At 32.0% G+C, this 24,289-nt stretch overlaps 3 protein-coding genes and 1 non-coding gene across 8 annotated transcripts; 2 read left to right on the plus strand and 2 right to left on the minus strand.

Annotated features, from left to right (window-relative positions):
- Positions 1-487: 487 nt before the first annotated feature.
- Positions 488-8,117, minus strand: LOC101245078 (uncharacterized). The gene is made up of 9 exons (XM_004244059.5): positions 6,720-8,117; positions 6,111-6,156; positions 5,948-6,026; positions 5,810-5,855; positions 5,608-5,706; positions 3,485-3,553; positions 3,075-3,408; positions 2,695-2,840; positions 488-2,618 (listed from the first exon to the last, which is right to left on the minus strand). Exons 1-9 carry the CDS (start codon positions 7,167-7,169, stop codon positions 1,134-1,136), a joined length of 2,754 nt encoding a protein of 917 aa, XP_004244107.2. The 5' UTR covers positions 7,170-8,117; the 3' UTR covers positions 488-1,133.
- A 3,531-nt stretch (positions 8,118-11,648) lies between these two features.
- On the plus strand, positions 11,649-15,980 carry LOC101244506 (probable tetraacyldisaccharide 4'-kinase, mitochondrial). 4 transcript variants are annotated; one of them, XM_069287566.1, is made up of 9 exons: positions 11,649-11,931; positions 12,111-12,234; positions 12,807-13,046; positions 13,448-13,597; positions 13,733-13,942; positions 14,105-14,164; positions 14,364-14,444; positions 14,719-14,833; positions 15,307-15,802. In XM_069287566.1, the coding sequence occupies exons 1-9, from the start codon at positions 11,750-11,752 to the stop codon at positions 15,312-15,314; spliced, it is 1,170 nt and encodes a 389-aa protein (XP_069143667.1). In that variant the 5' UTR covers positions 11,649-11,749; the 3' UTR covers positions 15,315-15,802. The 4 variants fall into 4 exon arrangements, with proteins under 4 accessions (XP_069143667.1, XP_019070536.1, XP_010324310.1 ...); XM_010326008.4 differs by having other exon boundaries at positions 11,650-11,931; positions 14,719-14,815; XM_019214991.3 differs by lacking the exon at positions 15,307-15,802 and having other exon boundaries at positions 14,719-15,039.
- Positions 15,981-16,938: 958 nt separating this feature from the next.
- On the plus strand, positions 16,939-23,411 carry LOC101244789 (GDSL esterase/lipase At5g55050-like). Of its 2 annotated transcripts, XM_069287567.1 has the most exons (6): positions 17,784-17,924; positions 18,194-18,312; positions 19,522-19,646; positions 20,778-21,014; positions 21,655-21,910; positions 23,037-23,411. In XM_069287567.1, exons 2-6 carry the CDS (start codon positions 18,201-18,203, stop codon positions 23,255-23,257), a joined length of 951 nt encoding a protein of 316 aa, XP_069143668.1. In that variant the 5' UTR covers positions 17,784-17,924; positions 18,194-18,200; the 3' UTR covers positions 23,258-23,411. The 2 variants fall into 2 exon arrangements, with proteins under 2 accessions (XP_004244106.2, XP_069143668.1); XM_004244058.5 differs by lacking the exon at positions 18,194-18,312 and having other exon boundaries at positions 16,939-17,924.
- On the minus strand, positions 20,395-20,467 carry TRNAF-GAA (transfer RNA phenylalanine (anticodon GAA)). The gene has a single exon. It is a non-coding gene; the product is annotated as a tRNA-Phe (tRNA).
- Positions 23,412-24,289: the final 878 nt, after the last annotated feature.

Raw genomic sequence — 24,289 nt, forward strand, 5'->3', positions numbered from 1 at the left:
CTTTCACCTTTATTGGTAAAGTTCGATATTCACATAATAATTTCACAAAAACATTTTTAGGTTCAAATTCTATTTATTTCAATGAATTTTTTAAGACATATACAAGGTCTGAACAAACGTATTGGGCTATCGTAGCTCTTTCATTAAAGCTATTGGGTTTGGAGAAATAAGCAAATTATTATCTTTAAAGAAGTTAGTATTCGAATTTCGAAATCATCGCGCGAATATAATAATTTTTGCAATTTTAATTATTTCACCTTATATTCAGTATCGAAAATACTGAGTTTACTTGAACCATAAGCACATAAAAGCTCCATCTGCCTCTGCATGATAGAATGACTGGTTGCCATCAACTCCGTACAAATGGGAGCAGGTTGCACTCACAAATATTACAAAATGGAGATCCTAAACTTCATTGATACAACTCGATGAAGTTAACCCAGTATAACTAAAATTGATAGAACTAACCAAAAATAGACATGGCACAAACAAAGAATACCAATACTTTGGAATTTCTCTGAAATTTACGCCATTACATGTAGACGAGAACCCGCTGGTGTAAGGAGGAAACTGAGGTAGAACTACAATGATTGAAGTAAAAATGACAAAAACTCCAAAGATCAGTCCCACCTTACTCCAATGTACAATAAATTAAAGCATTCCTATCCGTAAATGACCATATAGCAAACACTGGAACAAACGAACGAACTAGTATTAATGTAATATGCTTACTTCTTCAGCTATCTAAATCGCAATTCCAAGTCAGTGATTGACATGAAACGATCCACGATTCGTGACCTGGACAGTGATCCTCCAGTTGTGCCTGCTGCCTATCCTAAACCTGAACTACATCTATTGCCTTCTCCACCACTACAACATAGCAAATAAAGAAATAATACCTCGGAACATCCCAAAAAAATAAATGAAGCAGTTGACTCCAATTGTTGAGTTGCCAACTTAAAGTTCAACGAAATGAGATCCGATATCAAAGCCTTCAGCAATTACAGGTAGATGCTAGTAGTATGCTGAAGCAGTGATGCCCAAAAAGAAGATTTAGACGTGCCAGCCAAAAGATCCAAAGGCTCTTGTATGTTTGAACCTGTTCAAATATTTTTATCAGAAATTGCTTGGTTTCATAATTGCAAGGCCAGGTCTGGCTGCTGAGAATCAACCAAAACGGTTGAAGATGGACGACCAGGAGACCCAGATGACTGGAAACTAATGTTTAAGTCAGGGGGGAGGGAATCCTGCTTCTGCCTTGGCTGTGCTGGTTGATTAAACCCCTGCCAAGCAGGTTGTACCTGGAACCTAGACAAGTCCGCAGGTATTGATTGGCGGAAAATCATTTGAGGATTCTGAAATTGAGCTTCACTGCCCACTCTCGCAGGATGAGGTACAAAAGCATGAAGTGGACTACTGTTCTCAGCCTGAAAGTGCATTGCTGATGCAGGATGTTCACCCCGAACTCGTGATGTTTGTTGCTGGACATTGCGAGAAGGGTTATACAATGAATCAGCAGAAATATGACTATTCTGCATGCTTGATGTTTCCATGCCTTGTCTGAAACCTCCTGCCCCAACTGACATCCATGCTCGGGCAGCGGCGGCGGCGGCATTTCCTGAATCATCCTTCCTCACAGATGGAGTCACAGGGGAAATTGGAGAAGCATCAGTTAGGGACTGACTCAAAGAGTTCTGTTGATTTTGAGCCTTTTCAGACAACATTCTCATCAACTGAACAGGGTCACTAAGGCCCTGCTCCTGTTCTTGGTGAAAGAAACCTGCAACTTTTCTCACGGTTGGAACGCTATCAGCAGTTAAATGCGCTGCTGGTGTAGTGTCTAGGTTGTTATTCACTGCTCTCCCATTGGCCATTCCTCCAACAGCACTTCCATTCTTGGCTGATTGCGTAAATGACCCAGATGAGAATGGGTTCCTCGGACTTACCCCAGTAGACCTCGATCCAGGTGTTTCAGAAGTAACAGTAACATTAATCTTTCTGGTAATTTCAGAATTCCTAGGACTGTCTAACAGTGGGCAATTTAACTCAACCTGCTTCTGCAGTTTTTTATCAGGTTCAGATTTGAAATGGATCTTTTTAGCAGGTTCATTGAAATTTCTGGATTGCAAATCAGGATGCTGGTATCTGGAGCTAGCACAAACAGCAGGTTTCTTTCCAGAAGAAAGAAACGATGACCTCCTTTCTAGATTGACCTCCCTAGGAGATTGCTCCTTCGTGGGAATCAAGACATTCAAACCACTCTCCATAGGCTTACCCTTAGTTGAACCAAGATATGATGATTTTCCTCCTAATAGAGGCCTAGAAAGAGGTTTATCTTTTGGAGCAATTGCGTCCTCGGATGTTTTCTCATTCTTTTGAGCTCCAAACTTATGTACGGACTTGGAGAAGAATGGAGGTTCCTTCAAGGTATAGTTCTCAAGCACCAAAACTGGGGTTGGAAGTGGCTCATATTCCCCAACCCACCCACGGCCAAACTTGAATCCAGGAGGTAATGCCTGTTCAATTTTCTGGGATGCAACTCGCCATGCTACAGGACCGAGAGTTGCAGCAAACCGGGCAAGGCTCCTAGCATATGCATGATCAGAATAAAGCCCAACCTAAATACACAGAGGAAAATTACAAAAGAGGAAAACAATAACCAAATGGAAATAAAACTAGTTATGTGGTACACACAGTGACCAGGTGCTTGCTTTCATCTTCAAACGTTGAAAATATGGAGTCCGTGTTGCCAACTGGTTGTGTGGATATGTTGTAACTTCCACGACGGTTCTCATCAGGCACAGTTAATTTCCTTCCAAATCTGGATAGAGGACCCTTCCCTGCAATAAGTTAAGCAGAGAAACTTAAAAAGCAAGTAACACATGCAACAAAGAACAAGGAAGAAAAAGCTGAAAGAGGAATATCAGCTAGTAAGTAGTAATACTTAATTAATTCAAGCTCAAATTGTCAAAAGCCAAAATAGGAATGCAAAATACATAGAACGGAAGCGACCCTGTTACTACGCAAATATAGCATCTTGGTTATTGTTGAAGATCCATAATAATATATGGTACCTGATAGTGATTCTTCTGCCTTGTCTACATTTTGATCTATCAGTGAAGAATTTCCTTCAGCAAGCCCATCAACACCATAAGGTTTCACCGACACTCCAGCAAGAGGAGTGTTGTTAAGATAGTGGCTATCTCCAGCTGCAGCAAGAGTGGCACCTGATGAGAAATCAGAGCCAACATTTTCCTGGAACATCGAGACCATCGGCTTCTTTATTTGCTTCCTGACAACAGAACCATATTTTGTCTTCTGTTCTAACTTGACGTCCTTTTCAGATCGGTCATACTTGATTCTTAGCTTCTCAAATTTCTTTGTAGCCAACTCTTGGATGGTACGTGCCTTGTCAAAATCGTTGCAAGATAAGCTTTATAGGCTCAAAAAGAAAGGGCGACTAAGATGAGATTGCAAGAAATACCTGTTTATGGTAGACAGTATCTGATGAATTGTACTGCATTGCGTTTGAACAAATGAGGAAGATATCGCTCTGAAATGGAAATAATTTAAGTGTGATTATTCAGGGACATCAAGCTAAGATCAGTACATACTGGATATTTTGTGCTAGTAACAATGTTATCAAAGGCGAAAAGCGCAAAGAAGTTCTAACGTCCGTGGGAGCTTTAAGCGCAAATAAAGTGTATGCTTTAATGAAAAAAGGCATAAAGGCGAAGAGCGTAAAATAGTTCTAACGTCCATGGGGGGCTTTGAGCAAAGCGTAAATAAAGCGTAGGTTTTAATGAAAAAAGGCGCAATACAAATATATATGTTTAGTACAAGACTAGTAAAAAAAATTATAATAATGTGAAATATCAATTGTTTAGTGTCACTTCTTCGTAAGAGGCTCATTGGCAAGGAAAAGTTTCCCTTGGAACCTTGATAACGACACTAAAGCGCACATAAAGCGAGGTGGAGCGCTCAACACGTTTTGAGCCTCTCTTCAAGGCTTAAGAGCGCTTAAAGCGTGTCTTTGATAACACTGGCTAGTAATATTGCTTAAGACACATCTTTTTAAAAATGGTGATGATTGCACTTGTAAAAAAATGGCAGTTGGACTTCAACAGCCTCATGAGTACATATAACACACAGATGACTAGTTTTATGACTTCTCATTTGATCAAAAAGAAGAGCGGACACCACAATTGAAGTCCCATGAACCCATGTCTCCTAAAGAGACACAAAATATTTCTCTAATGAGTTTTTGTACTAGAAAGAGACATTCTAAATTCATCGTAAGAAATCAATAAGGTTTCTGTGTTACCTATAAAACCAAACACCTTAAGATGGGCTAGTTACTACACCGTCAAAATACTGCTTTAAGCATCCGAATCGATCAATAAACAGAATGACCAAGTCTTAGCACGCCCATGAAATAAAAAAAAAGAAAAAGGATATAAAGCAGAAAAAGGCTTCAGATTGCATAGAGGACACTTTGATGATGTAAGCAATTCTTGATAACCTACCACTTAATTTACAAAAGAATGATTTTATTTATCAGGTCACCAGAGTTGAAGTAATCAAATATTAGAAATTTTCCTCAACTTGCTGAGAATATCAACTGTTTCTTAAATTTCATCTTTTATGGAAATAGAAAAAAGAGATATAACTGAATTAGGCATCAGATAACTCAAAAGAGGCACACTAGTTACATTTCCTGATTTTCTCCACCACGAAAATCAGAAAACCACAGACCTCCATAACGCAAAAACCATAAGAGAATTAGATGTTATATATCAGTAAAATCCAATATGCCTCCTCGATTTGTACAACAGAAGCCTAGAAGCTGTAGCTAAAACGAGTTTTCAGTATGCAAGTTATGCAACAATTGCAAGATAGACAGTCTAATTTAGCTTGTCTATTAATATTCTTCAATGTTGCTTGGTTTTCCTCTCCAGTTCTATTTTCCCAAATAAATAGTTTTCACAGTAGAGGTTCAAGGATGGACTTCTCCCACCACAGTTTTCAGATCCATCTTAAGTAAAGCAACTGCACTCCTCTTTCATTTCCTTGCATTCAGTAAATCACCAGCACCAAACAGTATGTGCTTTGTGATTAAACAAGGAGACACAGAAATGTTGTCACCAAGCTAAAAACAGTTCGAAATTCAATTAATCGATGGCATCAGAAAAGAACCAGATGAAGTGTGTGACGAGTCGTGATTTCTTAAAACAGAAGGAAACTTAATTTTGTGATTTAGATGCAAAGACCCAAGCATAACAATATATCCGAAAGACTAACTTACAATGTCCAGGACAGAATCAGGCTGTAGAAGAAAACAATTGTGAGAAAGAGGGACTACTGGGAAAATGTGATTCTACTAATCATGGCTGGTCAGAGGCCAAAAACATAGCAAGATAAGAAAAGAAGAAAGTAAAGCTTCAAAACTGGAATGGAAGCTAAGTCAGCTACTTTGGAGTGCCAATGTCTTTGTTCGCTGCTGCTGGAATTCCAAAACACACAACCTAATACAGAAAACTGATGCCTTTTCCCCTGCTCCACGCACAAAAACAAGCAGAATGAAGAGGATAAGTTGAAGAGATTCACCTCTAATTGCTCCAAAGTGGCATATGATCCAGTTTGCAATTTGTTTCTGACGGTGGTAAAGTCCATGGGATTATCAATCACCTCATGGTAATCAGGAAGCTGCCGAGAAATCAAGAAACAAATAAGCAGCTTTTCTTTATTTATACTGTTATTCTCCCCAAATAAGACTTCTGAAACTAAAACCATCCATCCAAAAACATACCTCTTCAGGATCAACAGGTTCCGCGTAAACACCATAGATGTCTTTCCTGTCATCAGGAATTAAAGAAACTAAACATTACAAGGGCCTTCAGCTAAACAACCCAAGAAAATCCATTTTTCTCTAACAATACACACTTACTTCTGTAACTTGTCGAGAATCAATTCCATCGTCTTCTTATCTGGCAACGGCATTCCAGAATGTGGTTCAGATGGTGTCCCTGCTCAACCACAGCGTACCATCAATAATGTGGACAAGGAACAAACATGAAATGTCTCCATTTCTGAAAAATCAGAAACTATACCTGGAGCAGAGTCCACATCTTTTGCTTCTTCATTCCTTCCTCTAGCCTGCCAAAATCCAAAAGTACGCTTAACCCTCCATAAACAACAGAATTTAGCAAGAAGCAACATGAATCATCTATATTTGTTCTGATAAATTATTTTGTTCTTAAAACTAAACAACCCCTCAAAATATCAGACTGCAAAAACCTCGAAGCAAAGTAAAAACACACAAAGGAATAAAAATGGCGTCTGCTGGACAGAGACAGAAACAAGGTAGACAATGAGAGAGAGACTGGCTGTTTATTGTGTGTAGTAGAGAGAGAAAAAGAGGAGAGAGAAAGGTGGGAGCGTGAGCAGATTCTGTGGGGGTTAGTTTGTGACAGTTGACCCGACAGTTATATATATATATATATATATATACACATCAATTCCCGACAGAGATTTATACATATTGAGTGCCTATATGGAAAGAGAGAGAAAGAAGTAGTGAGTGATTTACAAGTCTCTGGTCCAATTAGAAAAATCTCACTGAACTCAGCTTAGTTGGACTTTCTTCCCCGTTTGCCTTCTCAATTTCCAATTTCGCACACATCCATTAGTACATTTTTTAACTGAGATTTCACACATACCTCATCATCATTATCATTTTCAATTTCATCGTCATTATCTTCTTCGTCTTCATCTCTATCATCGTCGCCGTTAATTTTTCTCTTTTTAGAGGGCTTTCTCCCATCCCCATCGTCGGAAGACGAAGCCGACGTGGCAGGCCCTACTGACACTCGTCGAGTCCGACTCGGAGTTGACTCAGCACCGATTTCATCGCTCTGTAGCTTAAGCAAGTGTTTTAGCTTCTTCTCTCTGCCTCTCTCATCCTCATCGTCTTCGACAAAGTACTCATCGTCGTCAAGGTAATCATCGATATCGAAAGCGTACCTAACATTCCGACGCCGTCCACTCCGACGAAGCTCCCTCTCCTGCTTCGCCGACGCCGATTCCGACTGCTCAGCGGCAGCGTTCCGGCGAGCTAGATCTGCCTTAGATGGACGTCCTTTCTTCTTCGTCTTCACGATCTGCCCCATCTCCTTTATCTTTCTCTCTCTACAATTTTCCTCAATCCCACTCACTTTCTCTCTCTTCTTTTACTCCATTACATTATTTTTCTCTGAGGCAGTGCTTTGGCTTTTTTTGAGTCAATTCTGTGGTCCGAACCTGAGCCCAAACCTGAGGTCTGGTGGGGTCACTTTACAGAGGCTTTTTAAAACTTTTAAAATTAACGTTGAATTGTCCTTTTTTGCCGTCTGTGTATGAAACACCGTTAGTGGCTGGCAATAACGGCGTTAGGTGCCGCCCAATGAGTCCAAATGTGTTGCCCGTATTAGTTACGTCAAACCATGCACACTTTCTATGTAAGAGCGTGACTTCACCTTCCGCCGCCACGGTAAGCTAGCATTTTGTCGTAGATTTCTAAATGTGCAATTCATGAGTATTACGTTCGTTAAATTTTACGTATGTATAAGTATATATTTAAATTTGTATAAAATTGAACAAATAAAATTACACTTCCTACATGGCACCCTAACATGACAAGTTAAATCCTTTGTGATACCCTCAAATTATATACTATTAAGATCAAATTAAAGAGCACATCTATTATTATGTTATTTTAGAAGTTTATCATTTAATATATATTTGATCATATATAAATTGAATTAAATGCTAAAAATTTAAAATTGCTTGTATATATCATCGATTATGTTATGAATCTTCTTTAACTATAAATATCTCTCGATCAAGTGTAGTAGTTTCCTGGCATTATCCTTTTGAATGAACCTTAGTTAAATGATTGATTTATTCACATAGATTGCATCAGAGATTATCTCTAACCTTTACTTTTAAATCTCATTCATCATGTCTAATTCTTTGGAATGAGATTGTTCAATTAATACCTACTCTAATAATCTCTCGAAGAAAATTACATATATAACAGCATCATCGACTAATTAATTAATGTAATCATTGTATAATTAAACAAATAGAGATAAACACAAAACTAAATCATATTAAAAATGTAACAATAATTCATTCTATAAAGAGTTCCATCAAGATTCTAAATAAAAAGTTAACCATAAAAGTATGTGAAAATACAACAAAAAAATTCATTATCAATAATAAAAAATACCAAGAAGAAAGGAATTAAGGAAACATATGTATTGACTATATCAAGCAGTAAATGTAAATTAGAAATTATATTTAAAGTTTTATAACATAAGATAAAAGAATAGTAAAATATATTATCTTTTGACCAAACATTAGTCATGTTGATTATGTAATTGAAAATATTATGTTGATATAGTTTAATTTGCCTTTAATTTAGCTAATAGGATTGTTAAGTTAATTACGCCAAGCGAAAAATGCTATACAAAGATAAACAAAGTATATTACTTTTTTTCACCTAAATATTTGATTTATATATTTAAGTTTTAGCTAAATTTAAATTAATATGTAAAAAATTAAAGAGGTGTTTACTATAATAGAAGTGTTTAATATTGAAACAATATTTACTAATTTCTATAACTTTTCTTAGTTTTATTTATAGTTTGATACGATTCTTAATAATTTCATAATAAAATGTATAATTATTTTACTCGTATGTCAATAGTGTCGTTTTGTTTACTTTGAGCGATTCTATTTAAAATGAACATATGTTTATTTATATTTAATTTTTTTTGTCAGCGTCCATTGTTATTTGTGTGCTTTTTTTATATGTAATTTTATCTTTTTGTGTGTCTGTGTGTTCAATGCACTTCGTTAATGTCGTTTATTAGGAATTAAATTTATCTTGTTTACACCTAGGATTAATTAATAGTAAGAGATTAGAATTAAATTTGTATGATTATTTTGTGAATAAGGAAAAGTTGTGATTATACCTCAAAGACACAATAATAATAATATATTTAATATAATTTTATAAATAACTTAGAATATAAAAAGAAAATTGTGTATATTTATCTTTGCTTAAGAGACACGAAAATATTGAACACTTTAAAATATTATAAGAAACACTAAATTGACGTTTTATCGTAAATTTTCAAATATTTTGACAAATATTATTTGGGCTAAAATTTGGATATTTGGGAAACAAATTTCACTTTTTAGGAAATATGATTTATATCCATAAGTTTTAAAAACTATCATTTAACCATAGGGTTGTATTACAAGTCAATTGGATCTTACTTGCAACAAATAACAAATAACAAGTAGTGTCCATGACCCTAGAGCAGTATGGTAGTTCGAAGCGAGTGCAACAAACATCATTCCATACATCATGTCGTATACAAAGCACATAACTTTATTACCATGAGTCGATTGTTCATCAATAACCATATCATCACTATTTTAGTGTTTACGAAAAGAATTATGTAATACAACTACTATAAAAGATATTTTTATGAAAGATAAAAGTTGGATATACATTTAAAATTTTAAAAGATTTAAAATAATGAAATTTGATTCAAATACTAAAATTTTCTAATATTTAAAAATTTGAATTATTTGCCATTATATATCAAGTAATAACAAATTATATTAACAAACCAAATTTTCCTCTGAGCCATCATAAGTACATGTTAAAGTGTCTTAATTAACAAGTATTACATTAAATTGGTCCATTTTATGTCACGTGACACTAGTAGAGTATTTATGTTTGAAGTTAATTAGTGATAAGTCAAAATTAATTAGTGATAGGTCAGTGTTGAATCACATTAATTATTCTATTTGTCTATTTTTATTGGTTATGTTAGCAATATTCTAAAGTTAATACTAATTTGATTTTTTTTTTAAAAAAATAGATATTTAAAAATATATGAAAAATATTATAAATTACAATTTTTTACATATTAAAAAATAATATGATAAAAATATATATCGTAGAATATTAGTCAAAATTCTGATAATTTAATTCTAAAAATAAATACAATGATAATTAATTGTGGATTGAGAAAGTAGATATAAGTTCTATAATTAGTTGTAGTTTTGAGCTTAGTAGACTAACTAAATGGCTAAAAGTAGACCATTCTTCGTGGATGTGTTTTATTTTATTTTCAAATATAATTTTTATAAAAAAAAATCAACTAGAAACTCGAATTATAATCAAGTTTAATTTTCTAAACACTCAAATTATTATTATTATATAGTCAAGTTATATATTTTCAATTGTTTTATTTTAAACCTTATCAGTTAGAACATCACCAATTTTTTTCAGTTAAAGTAAATTCCATCATTATTATTAAATGTAAGTGATCTCTAATTATTTTAGATTAACTTTAATAAATTAGGTGGGGATCACATGAATCAATAAATTAGTATATTTATTTAATTTTTAAAAAATATTTTTTTATATACCGTTTTGTAATTTTACAATAACATCTTATACTCTAAAAAATACAATTGATTTGTAGGTAGCATTGCATATGTGTGTTGATGTTTCGTTAATTTTGGCTCATTTTTATTGGTGAGATTTAGCTAAAAAAGAATTTTAGTATACGTATATTAATGCAAATTAATTAATGTAACGTACACAAAATATGGTCCTTTTTCGAACCCCACCATATAATAGAAATTAATGCATCAAATTATATATATATACTTTTTCATATTAAAAAATATGACTTTTTTTAACTACACCTATAACTGAAGTTAGTGCATTCAGCTATTTTTTGGTTTTGTTTTTTTTACACAAAATACGTACGTGATCTTGCAATACGCAATTCAAATTTAATCGAAGTTCTGACATGAATTTCGAACACGAGTGAAAAACTAAAAAATATATATATATATATATATGGTATTTAAAATTTTATACAACTTTTTCGATAAATAAGTTACACAAATTAGGACAAAATGATTATATATTTTTTGGTGATATTATTTATATTCATATAAAAGAGTACGGATCTAGCTGTATTAGTACTGTTTCCATTTTATTTTTATATTGTATGACAATGTTTTGACTTATGAAATTTAAATATTTAAGTTTAACATGACGTACATGTCTATATTTTTTTTTATATGTATCATAGTGCGAAAAGAATATATTATATAGAGAATATAACCACGTCAAAGTTAAATTTTTGAACGATATTCAATGCATTTGAATTCTTAGAAGTTGTATAGAATAATCTTTTAAATATCCCCATTTTTAAAAATAATAATATAATTAAAGCAGAATTAAATAACTTACCACAGTAATAATATCCTACAACTTTCCTTGTTTTGTCATTCACTCTATTCATCGACGATTAATTTTTATACTTTTCAATTTTAGAGTTAAATTCTATGACTAATTTTTAAGATGTAATTTTTTTTATATTGATATACAAAAAATTGAAATATATAGTGCTTTGTATATAATTTTTAATTATCTAAATTTTTTATTTAAAATATTAAATTAATATAATTTAATTTAATGTTAAAAATTATTTAGAATGACTTTCGAAAAATACAATATAATATTTTGATGGGCGGATAAATGGGTTGGGCTTCATGAACACATAGCTATGTTGGCCCAAATTGTGATCTTTTCCTTCTTTTTTTTTTCTTCTTCGTATTATCAAATTGATTACTACAGTCTACAGTGTTTAGCTCTCTACTGTGTGTATCAATGGAGAAATTGAGGAAAATGGTGAACCAAATAGCGTATACACCACCGGAAGATAGGCTCCGTACACTTTCCACACTGCAATTCTCTCTCATCCCTCTTCTTTCACTAGCTTCCACTCTTTATGGCTTTGTTCTTCCTCTCCGCCATCGCCTTTACTGTCTTGGCCTGCTTCACAAAGACAGGTAAACAATATCTCTAATTATAAGTTGTATTTGGGTTTATTATGATTTTTTTGTAAGTGGGTATTTGTTTTTTATTGCTTTGATAGCTGTATTTGGGGGTTTTATTATGATTTTGTTGATTTGTTCTATGTGGGATTTTGTTTGCTTACCATACCTATGTAATCTATTTGAACTGTAAGGTTGCCGGTGCCAGTGATTAGCGTTGGAAATTTAACTTGGGGAGGTAATGGGAAGACACCAATGGTTGAGTTTCTTGCAGTTTGGTTGGCTGCTGCTGGAAGTTCACCTCTTATACTAACAAGGGTACTCTGATTTTTTTTTCCAGCGATTGCATTATGTTTGATGGTGGTTGATTGAATATGGAATTCGAGATGTAAGCACACGAGGATATGATGTTGTAGTTAATTAAGTGGGATGAGAATCATTGAGGTCTCGGGAGGTAAAAATAGTAGGTGGTTTCTTCTCATCCGTCTAAGCCTTAGGGACAAAGTTAACCTGTAGATATGCTGATGGGAGAAGTTAGGCAAGGTCCAGACACCATAGTTATAAAAGAAATGTTAACTTGACTTGTATTATATTAATGGTAGTAGAAGAAATATCTAAGTGAAAGTGAAATAGTTAAGAAGTTATTATCTCTTTGTATTAGTCTCGTATATGACCTTGTGATGATGTATTGTGGTCCAACATTTGTTGCATAAATCTTCCAAGATTGGAAGAAATATTTTGAGCCTCTTACTTGGTCTGTTTTGGTGTTTGTTTGTGATATTCAGTTGTTGCTTTTTTCTCATTTCTGATGTACTTTGGACCATTTTCGACTCCAATTCAACTATTTATGAACACAAGGCTAGTGTTACGGAAAATGTTTTCTTCTGTAGGGTTATGGTGGTGCAGATGAAGCAAAAATGCTCCAAAGGCATCTGTGTAGAACACCTGTGAAGATAGGCATAGGTGCAAACAGGGCCAATACAGCTGCCTCTTTTCTGAAAAGATATGGCCACATCAGCCCTTGTAAGCACGGTGACAAGAATTTGGAGAAACGTATCTCTGATAACAAACATGGAAATTGTTCTTATTCTGACCAAATCGGGATAGCAATCCTAGATGATGGAATGCAGGTCTGCCCCCAAAACTGCACGTTAACTGTTAATCACCTACTGATTGAACTGGAATTTTGTTGTTTATATTCAGTAAAACTAATTCATACTTCTTAGGTAAAAATTGTGTCCCATCTTTTGGTGGAATAAGAGTATGTTATACCTTCCCAATTCCTGTTGCTGTGCTTAATCACAATACTCCTTTTCTTTTCCTTTTGGATTATAATTATTTGAACTTCCAAGCAATTTAAAATTGGATATTCTTCTTATTTCAATCCTCAGACTTTATATCCTGACCTAAAAGTGGTCTAGCTTCTGTTTAGGATTTCACATTAGAAGTATGATTGTCGGCTCCTTTAAAATACTTGTTACCTAGAACTTTTGCTCACATTTTGACTTTTGTCAACTATGGATGAAAACAGCATATCGGTTTGTGGCGTGACATCGAGATTGTGATGGTGAATGCAATGAATCCATGGGGGAACCATCAGTTAATCCCCCTTGGACCATTAAGGGAACCTTTGACCGCACTCACACGTGCAAATATAGTTGTAATCCATCATGCAGACATGGTATTAACTCCATCTTTCTCCTGAGTATCTGAGACAACTTCTTGATACTTGTGAAGCATAAAACATTTGATTAGTCAAAATTGGAAAATCAAGTAGGACCTCTAACATCCAGTTTAATTTGTTTGAGTCACGCAGGTCTCAGTAAAGGATGTTGAGGCCATAGCATCAGAAATTCGGAAAGTAAAAAGTTCTCTTTCTATATTCATAAGCAGATTGACGCCTTTGTACTTTCTTAAAGCTGGTAACATGTCTTGTAAATTGGCTTTGAGGGATATCCGCAATACACTTGTCTTATGTATCTCAGCTATTGGATCTGCTGATTCTTTTGTTGAGAGGACAAAGAAGGTACAGTGTTGAGTTTTCTTGTTAGATACTCATACAACCTTCTATTTTCTACCTTCGCATTGAAGTATGGAGGTGGTTGAATTTTTATTCAACTTCTTTGGTTGGTTTTACTACCATAAGTTATTCTCCTCTTTTATTTAGTAAGTTGTTAATGCTCTGCAGCTGGGACCTGCGTATGTTGTTCGCCTAGACTTCAGTGACCATCATTTATTTGAAGCTAAGGTAGATGGCATCATCTATTCTTGTTTGTCTTATCTTTTACTCGCCTGTTTGATCATATGACACCCATAGATCTGTCAACCTTGCTCCCTGCTCCACCTGTATTCTTTGAATTGATGTTGGTGTTGGACATTTTCGTTCTCTTTATGTTTTTCTTTTTTAAGAACTTGAGTTTTCACTTTGGTCCATAAATTATGTTTAGGATATTGACATGATCAGAATGAGACTACGGAGTCTTCAATCAGAGTTTGCTATGAAGCCTGTCGTTGTTGTGACAGAAAAGGTGAGTAGCTCTTGCAAAGAAGTATCATCTTTTTCTGTTTATTTGTTTCTTAGAAGGAGGTTAATAAATGATCAAAACTCAGAGAAAGGGATTCTTTTTTCGTTTTTGTCTGTAAAGAGATAACACATGTTGAGTTAATACACGCTGACATAAACGAGGTGGAAGAGTTAATATAGCCAACATATTCTACTTTAACTTTTACAGAATAAGAAAATTATAATTCTGATGCTAAGACAACTACATTTACCTCACTCTCTGTTACTTACATCTACAGCTTTTAGCAATCTGTGCAAAGAAATGGCCCAATCCTTCTGAGAATTGCTCACGTGGTAGATGTCACCGTTGTTTATTAGTAGGCTCATCTGGCCAAGGTAGCCCTAAAATGCAAGGCACGGAAACTCCTCACTCCTCCCTGTCCTTCAATAACCATTCATCGTCTTCTTTCTAGGTTTTGCTAACCTTATTTGATGCTTTCTCGTCCTGCAATTTATCTTTATCTTGGTGTAAAGATGCTATTGACTATCTCTCAACTTGATGGCTTCTTAATTTATGTCCTCCAAAAAAAATATCGACCATTAAATTTGTCCTTCGCAACCTTCCTCTTCCTATTGAGAAACAATTGTTGGTAGTCAGTTTTAAGTCTAAGACTTGAGCTGAAGGTCTATTAGAAACAAACCTCTCTATCTCTACGAGTTAGGGGTAAGCTTTGCGTACATTCTACCTTCCCAAAACCCCACTTGTGGGATTCCATTGGTTATATTGTTATTGTCGTTGTGAATTAAACTCTCATATATATATACGTACTAAAAGTAACTAACAAATTATTACAAATTTCTCATAATCAATATTCTTGATTTGCTAGGACTATGATAGAGCGCCTGAGGCTCTTATGCATTTGGATCCATATGAAGTGTTGGTTCTTTGCTCCAGCTTGCAAATTCTACCTCATAATGGAAACACAGAAGATAGCTTTAAGAAGTGTCTGTGGCAGCATTTGGAAGTTAGCAACTAGGTGTAAAACATGGTATAAGACTTCTTCTGAAGATCATTGAGGTGACACGATTGTACGAGGTCACAATTCACCCAAACACGCTCATCTTGGATGAGCTAGAAACACGGGATCTGATGCAGGTAAAGTTCCTCCTAATCGTTGAGATGTACAGTTGACTCCCTTCCCTTTGTGGGGTGCGGGGTGGGGTCTTGATTCTTACAAGTGAGCAGAATTTAGGGGTAAACATATCACATCAACGCGTCGATGGCTCGATGCGATGGTGCAATAGTAGTAGGGGTCTCAACTAACTGATTGTCTGAGTTGAAAAACCCATCTAGAAATAGCATGAATTTCAACAAATTGATCTGGGAATTGATTGATTTTTTGGATTACTATATAAAAAAGTTAGAAGACTCCACATTCCCCAAATAGTAGATATTCTATTTTCCCATCATGTACAGTGGGAATATAATAGCCCATTTTGATGAAACTGAAATATGAAATAGTAATATAAAAAAAAAAAGTGGGGCACCACCATATCTACAGACACTACAGTTCCATTGACCCGATGATAGTGATAATATATTTGGTATAATTTTATAAATCGGGTTGATTTAGGGAGACAAGAGAACTGTATACAATCTTACTATTACCTCAAGCACAAGATAGATATGTTATTTCGATACAATTTCAACTTGAGTAAATAGTAATTTTTTTTAATTAAAATGAAATATATAAATGAAAATAGTAACGAAGAAGTCATACCGAAAACGCTTCCGACATAGAGTAGAAAATAAGATATTCTTTTCAAACTTCAAACTATAGAATACAGCTATATGATGGACCACAACTTACATTCCATTGACATTCTCTTATTGTTGGGCGGAGATAGCATGTACGAGTTCTAACAACGAAAAAATCTAGTAAATTGGATTTTACTTTTTATTTTTTAAAAAAAATTAAAAAAATAAAGTCCTCTATATCCATCCATTAATCAGAAATCTAAATATTATATTTTTATTAAAAAATAATAATTCCACATGATGGTGGGATACGTTTGGGGCGGTGTCTTTGATTTCTTAACTTCTTATAATTAATTTAATAAAATAATAATTAAAGGTTGGTAAAATGACAAAAAGGGCAAAGTATTATTCTACTTTGATCTTTGAAGAACATGTCGGTGTATTTATTTTTTATTTTTTGATACTAAAGTATTTTCGCATTCAAAATTTATTGTATAATTAATTTGAATTCACGTGACATATTTTTCTCTATTACTATGCACTAAATTAAATGAGCTTTTGGTTCGGATATAAATACATGTGAATCTGATTCACGAATCATCAACTTTACAAAATGCTTGATATGTTGAATGAGATAAATAATATATGTTATGAAATTATTTTATTTTATATATTGAAATAAATATAATATAGAATATTATTGTAAATTATTCACTTCAAGTTTCATCGGATAATCTCCCTTTTGGTAGATTACTTTTTTTTTTTTCATAGTATTATTTTCTTTTACTCAAATTGTAAACAAAAATTATTTACTTGTTTTTTTATTGTTTTTTCTAAAATTTAAAATATTTTTCCAAAACAATAGTCTTAACTCTTACGCTTGGTGTAGAACTTGCTTTCAAATTGACTAAAAGTTATAATGGATCTTCCCTACACTTGAATTGACACCACTAATAAACCAATAATATAATATTTACACATATTCTCATTTAATACAAAATTTAAGAGAATAAAATTAATCATCTTAACTTTATAAAATTAAATAAAAAATACATAGAAATTAGAATTTATGAAAATATTTTTCAATCTTATGATTTTTTACCTGTCATATGATCTTTCGCACATAAAATAAGATATCACTCACGATTTATTAGTTCTCCGTCATAATTGTATGCTGCTTAATTATAGTATAACATATTGATTCGATATAAATACGAATCTACACATACAATTATTACTTTCATATATTATATATCAAAAATATGTGGCCATGAAAAAAAGCATATAATTTCTTATCACTCAATTAAAATAAAATAATTCAACTCGTTCACACAATAACGTGTAAATTGGTTTTGCGTCTTCTTTCTCCTAGCGCTATTATATATACCACTTACACCAACACTAAAATTCATCTTTATAAATAGTGCCTAATTTTTATCATAAAAAAAAAAATTCAGTATAGTGGAGAAATAGCCATTTTAAATTATTTTTAGAAAAAAAATTAATTATCAATGGCTATTTCTTCTTTTTTTAGTTTCTTTTTTTTTATCATATGTTATTTTAGAATATGTGAAGCACAATTAGTACCAGCAGCTTATATGTTTGGTGATTCTTTAATTGATGTTGGTAATAATAATCATATAGCTACTATTATTAAAGCTAATTTTCCTTATAATGGTCGTGATTTTCCTGGTGGAAAACCTACTGGAAGATTTTCTAATGGCAAAAATACTGCTGATTTTATAGGTAAAGTGTTTCTTCGATCGTCTTTTTTTTTTACGTACGTTCACTGAATTTTATCTGTAAAATGACTATATTAAGTAACAAACTTAATTTCGTCGTTATTTAAACTATTTCCATCTATTCTTCAAAATGTAGAAAATATTTTTTTTATATTTAAAAAAAAGTTAAAATAAGAAAAATATTTGTTTTCGATAAAAGTAAGAGAAAATAAATTTCAAAAATAACATTTCATGTTTTTTTTTTTGGGTGCCGCAATGTCGAAATCATCTTAGTTGTAAAATGCCACTATGTATCACTAGCTGCGAGTGGGGGTACGTATTGTATAAATTGTGCATTGAAAAGCCAACTCTTAGATGCATGGATTCTTTCCTTTGTGAAACCGCGGAGTCAGGTAATGTCGAGGTGTATTTAACGAAAAATTATATTTTATATATAAAGTGGTGGAGCCACGTGTAGTTGAGAGTTTTGACACTGCTATACAATTTTATTTCTTTATATTTTGACGGGAAAATACACAAATATTCCCTCAATCTATGTTTGAAATCCCGGAGACACACGTATACTATACTAAGGTCCTATTACCCCCTGAACTTATTTTATAAGTAATTTTCTATCCCTTTTTAGCTTACGTGACACTAGTTTGAAAAAAAATCAATCATCGTTGGGCCCACAAGATAGTGCCACGTAGCCTAAAAAAGGGTAAAAAATTATTAATAAAATAAGTTCAGGGTATAAGTGTGTCTCTGAGATTTCGAGCATAGGTTGAGGGGGTACTTGGGCATTATCCCTATTTTGACAACGCTTAATCACTATATATATCGTTTCATTATAAAATAACGGAGTCAGTTAGGGTCGATTGTTCGAATATAATATATTTAATGATATAAATGTTTGTCCAAATATAATATATTTTTATATTTAAAAGTTCTTTAATTTTGAATTACATTTTAACATGTTTTTATAATCATACTTAGTAATAGCATAACATGATTAAGATCAAATTAAGTTATATATTTTAAGGGTAGTTATAGTAATTATTTAATTAAATAATACTTATATAGTATCATTAATACTATTAAACATGACACATGGATTATTCCTTCTTTTTTTTAGTTTACTTGTATACAAACACAACTTAGGCAAAATTATTAACTTCTTGGTGGAGGATTGTTTCTATTTTGAGTCATGGAACAAACTTTTTACTTTTTCTCTCTCTCTCATTATTTGTTATAATAATATCTCTTTATTATTTTATGATCTATAATTATTTGTTGTTTCTTTTGCTTCGCTTATGTTTTATTTATCGTTACGTTATGATTTAAAAACCCTATTTTACATGTGTTTACTTGAGTCAAAGGTTTATCAAAAATAATATTTCTATTTTCACAAGATTGAAATATAAAACTATATATAAATTTTTTTCTGTACACTCTATATATGAGATTATACTAAGTTTGTTATTATCGCTGCTACCTCCACTATTTTGTTGTTACAGCATGTGGAATTATGGATGCTAACTTTATTATTTATTTATTTAATTTTTCTGTAAAGTAACTCATTAATTTTTTTAATTTTTTTTTGCATTTTAATTGTTTGGCAGCTGAGAAATTAGGAATACCAACACCTCCCCCATACTTGTCTGACAAGAACAATCAGTTTCCAAAAGGTGTAAGCTTTGCTTCTGGTGGAGCTGGAATATTTAGGACCACCAATGGTGAATTAATTGTAAGACATATATATATCCATCTTAGTTTTTGTATTTGTTTGGGGGCTTTTATATAGTCACTATTCAAGATATGGATTTTCGAGCTTAGATCGAAATGGAATTTCTGAGAATTAGGGTGGGAGTATTAGACAGTCCACCACTGAAACTTGTTTCGTTTTTGCTCGGCTTGTTTCCACCCGTCTTTTTTTCACAGTAGTGAAAGATCTTTCACTTCGATATAGTAGGAAACTCATTAGCCTTCTCGATCAATTAGTCTAACCACAAAATCCTTTCCGGCTTATTAACTCACCGTAAATGATTACTAACTCTCTTGGAATACGGATGAGATCAGAAAAGTTATTATTGGGGCAAACGATGCAATAACTTCGGTTAGAGCAAAGCCCAAAATGACACAACCTCTATCGCGTAAGGCTCGTTAATGGAGAATATATTCTTTATCATGATCTTATTGGACCCGAGCTTGTGATTTCAAATTAAAAATTGAAGAAATTTTATTTATCTCACCACAACCTTTACTGATTCCTTAATGTCTTTTGCCTTTATTTTACATTTTAGATATAATACATGAAACAAAAGAATAATTTTCAGGGACACGTTGAATAGAAAAATTAGCTTAAATTAAAAATAGAAATATAAAAAAAATATTTTTGTATAAAGAAAATAAGACGTTGAATGGAAACTTAGCTTAAATTAGAAATAGTAAATAAAAGATTTTTTTTTTCATGAAGAAAATGAAACAAAAATTAATGCGGTGAACGTGGATCGAACACGTGACCTTCAGATCTTCAGTCTGACGCTCTCCCAACTGAGCTATCCCCGCTAGATACTTATATATTTTCTTTTACATAATTTATTCATTATATATTGTGATTCAACACTTATTAGTGTAATTGGAATATATGGAATTTTTTTTATAGGAGGTAATAAATCACTAGAAAATCTTTAAATTCGAATTCAAATACATTTAATTGAATTTAGATTAGAAGTTTATAATAATGAGTTCAGAACATTATTAATTCAATGAGCTTATCAACACCATATATAAAATTGAATTAAAATTACTGAATTCTGTCGAACTGATAATGTCATTTATGTACTAATCAATAACATTTTATTTTGTTTATTTGCAGAGTTTTGCACTTGATATGTCTCAACAAGTGCAGTTATTCTTACTGGTGCAACAAAGATTAGTGAAGCAATTAGGAGGTGATGCTGGAATGAAGAAATTATCAAAATCTATATTTGTTGTTGTCATTGGAAGTAATGATATAATTAATTATTTTAAATCTGATTCAAAACTCTCAAAGACAAAAGCACCCCAACAATATGTTGATGAAATGATCTCTACTCTACAAGGACAACTAAAGGTACATTTTTCTATTTGCTACATTATAGCTTACGAATTCGATCGAATCTAGTAACTTAAAAAAAAAACGTTTGTTTAGTAGCTATATATATATTGTTTAATTTAAAATTTAGTGGCTTAAAAAAACTAAAATCTCCAATTTATAAGCTTTGAATTTTGACTTTGCCTCGATCTGCTTATCATATATGAACAGAAAATTAATTGTTTTGAGGAACTGAAATTCTTGCTATTTGGTGTTGAAAATTAAAAAAAAACAGCAAGTTTTATAAGCAATTTTCAATAAAAGAATTCAAAAAAGAATTTTTTTAGTTGGCTTACATGTAATTGTTATTGAGATAATAATTCTTTTATTTTTGAGATAAGAAATCACTTATTTTTTTCCAAGATTATTTAGAGAAAACAAAAACATTTTTCTTCTTAATAAACACACCTATTAGATACCTAACTCCCTTTTAATAAAAAAAAATAACTTAACTAACTAACTGATTAATCTAAAAGATATCTTTATCGACCGTTTCAACAATATAGAAAAATCTCATAAAAAATTCCTAATAGTCCTCTTTCTTTTATTTGTTTTTCTATTTAATTTAAATTGTATTGTTCTCATTTTATCCACTAACTAATTTTTTTATTTATTTCAGCAATTACATGGTCTAGGTGCAAGAAAATTTGTGATAACATCAATAGGATCAGTTGGGTGCATGCCATTACTAAGATTTCAAAGTGCAAATAATTCAAATGAATGCTTCCAACAAGCTAATTTTTGGGCAGACAAATATAACCAACAACTTCAAACTATGCTAAAAGGATTGAAGGATGAGCTCAAAGATATCAATTACTCATTTATCGACACATACGCTTTGTTGCTCGATATCGTTCAGAATCCAACTATTTACGGTAAATTTTGAATTTCAATAACTCATTTTTCTTGTCTCATAAAAATAAATTCAAAATTTTAAATTTAACGCATCAATAAATACTAATATATAAACTTACCAAAGAAGCGGATTTTCAAAATTATGTTAGTGAACATAAAATAATGTCACGTGGAATTATTCTAGTATACGAGATATTTGTACATTTTATCCCTCAAATTTCGATAAATTCTTTTTTTTTTTTGTCCTCGTGGTATTTCACCTTATTTTTGCACCTTTACATAGAAAATAGACTAATATTCAGATTCTATATACACCTATATTACCATCAAAATATAAAATGATTACATTAATTAATTACAGATAATACATAAAAAGTCACAAGCAGAATGATAAAAAGAATACATTTCAAATTCAATGAAAGTTAAATGTACATGTTGCTTAATCAAATGTTTAGGGAAAAAGGTCTGAATTTTTTTTTAACTTTGTCAGAAATTGCTTTTACGGTATCAAATTTTATGGAGTATCTTTTATTCTAGTTATTTAATAGTGTTTTTTTATCTCTAAATTATTTAATAATGTATTTTTAAAGATATATATGTGTCCACGTGGACACATTACTATTTATAATTATGAAATATTTTTTTATGTCCACGTAGATACATATGTACCTTTAAAATACACTATTAAATAGTGCAAGGTGTAAAATGTCTTTTTCAAAATTTGGTTACATAACACCAATTTCGATCAAAATTCAAATATATTTCACACCCTTTTCCCCAAATATTATAAGGACAAAAATTCATAATTTATCAATATTTCATGGACTAAAATCACAAACTTCCTTACTTTTAGAAATATATAAACTTGTGAAATTATCGTATAGGCGATTTCAAACGCTCTTTTAGTTATACCACTTATTTCACAACTGTCGTTAATTATATTTAAATATTACGAAAAGATATAAGGTTGTTATTGAAGTAGTTTTGAATTTTTAAAAAAACACCTTAACTTTGCAACAGTCCTGTTACCCAACTAAATAATTATGAACTGATATTATTATAATATTTTTTCCGATCAGTCCCAGATTTTAAGAAGCAAACGTGTTCATACACTTATAGTTATTCTTTTTATCATTTTTTTTCCAGGTTTTACTGAAGTGAAATCTGCTTGTTGTGGACTTGGAAGACTAAAAGCTACAGTCCCTTGCACCCCAGTTGCTCTTGTTTGTCCCAATAGAAATAAGTATGTTTTTTGGGACAGATATCATCCAACTGAAGCTACTGATAGTTTAATTATCAACACAACTTTTGATGGAAACAACAAATATATTTTCCCACTAAATGTGAAACAACTTATTGCCTTGTAATTTTGCATATTTTGAGCATAGAAACACACACACACACAAAAAAAACAACAACAAGGTAACTTTGAAGACAAGGTTTTTGTCTATATAAAGTTGAATTATACTTTTTGTTGTAATCAATTTCTTGCAAATATCTAAAGGGAAAGTTTTTGTATTATTCTGTGTCTCAAATTATTTATCGTCTTAGCTGTTCAAGCTAATTTTTAATAGTATAGTAATTGTTTTTGGAGATTATAAACATCTCAATAAAGTAAATATTTTAAGAATAAATTATATTGTAAGTCTAAAATGAGAGTAAAATAGTAAAAAATGACTCATAAGCAATGTTTTCTCGAAGAGTGTGTAAAAAAGAGACACGACGAATGATTAAAGACCGATGGGAGTGTATTTTTGAGGTATGATTTTGTTATTTTATTTCTTGCTAATTCTATCAAACTCGAAATTTGATTATGGAGTTTGATTAATTTTAACAAGAGCATCGAGGATTATAATGGGATAGATGGATGTTCATGTTCATAAACAAAATTAAATATCGAATTCAAATACTAAAAATACAGAAATTCTTAGATATGAAACAAACGCTTCCTCTATTAGGCATGAACCCTAAGCGATGAGCATGGATTGAACACATCATGTAAGAGTTGAGATTGTATTAGGTGATTTAAAAAAAATATTTAAATTACGATAGATGATCTTGAACTTTTGAACTTACTTGTTTCTTTAGAAACTTCAAATTAACATATTTGCTCTTTGATCTTAGCGGGGTCAAAAGCTTAAAATCACCCATTTCAAGATCGTTCAATAAACTTTTCAGCCTTAGAGACAAATGGTCTTGAACTTTTGATCTAGCTTGCCTATATAAAAAAAAAATCAAGTTAAACAAGTTTTAATATTCAACTACATAATGAATTAACATGTAAATGTGATCTAATTAATGGAGTACAGATTAGATTAGATATATACATATATATCAAATCGTGGACGAAAAAGGCATATAATAGAGAAAATGTCATGTTAAAAATTGTAAAATCACAA

Source organism: Solanum lycopersicum, chromosome 7 (genome assembly GCF_036512215.1).
Source record: "Solanum lycopersicum chromosome 7, SLM_r2.1".
In the NCBI taxonomy this organism is placed as follows: Eukaryota; Viridiplantae; Streptophyta; class Magnoliopsida; order Solanales; family Solanaceae; genus Solanum; species Solanum lycopersicum.

Bases quoted from the DNA above. Each gene is read 5' to 3' on its own strand.
- LOC101245078 (XM_004244059.5), bottom strand. From the start codon at position 7,169: ATGGGGCAGATCGTGAAGACGAAGAAGAAAGGACGTCCATCTAAGGCA. The intron at 6,157-6,719 runs GTATGTGTGAAA...GGATTTTGGCAG, and splicing joins AAAATGATAATGATGATGAG to GCTAGAGGAAGGAATGAAGA. The intron at 2,619-2,694 runs GTGTGTACCACA...CTGTGTATTTAG, and splicing joins AAAGCAAGCACCTGGTCACT to GTTGGGCTTTATTCTGATCA.
- LOC101244506 (XM_019214991.3), top strand. From the start codon at position 11,750: ATGGAGAAATTGAGGAAAATGGTGAACCAAATAGCGTATACACCACCG. The intron at 13,598-13,732 runs GTATTAACTCCA...TGAGTCACGCAG, and splicing joins TAATCCATCATGCAGACATG to GTCTCAGTAAAGGATGTTGA. The intron at 14,165-14,363 runs GTAGATGGCATC...AATTATGTTTAG, and splicing joins ATCATTTATTTGAAGCTAAG to GATATTGACATGATCAGAAT.
- LOC101244789 (XM_004244058.5), top strand. From the start codon at position 17,690: ATGGCTATTTCTTCTTTTTTTAGTTTCTTTTTTTTTATCATATGTTAT. The intron at 19,647-20,777 runs GTAAGACATATA...GTTTATTTGCAG, and splicing joins CCACCAATGGTGAATTAATT to AGTTTTGCACTTGATATGTC. The intron at 21,015-21,654 runs GTACATTTTTCT...TATTTATTTCAG, and splicing joins CTCTACAAGGACAACTAAAG to CAATTACATGGTCTAGGTGC.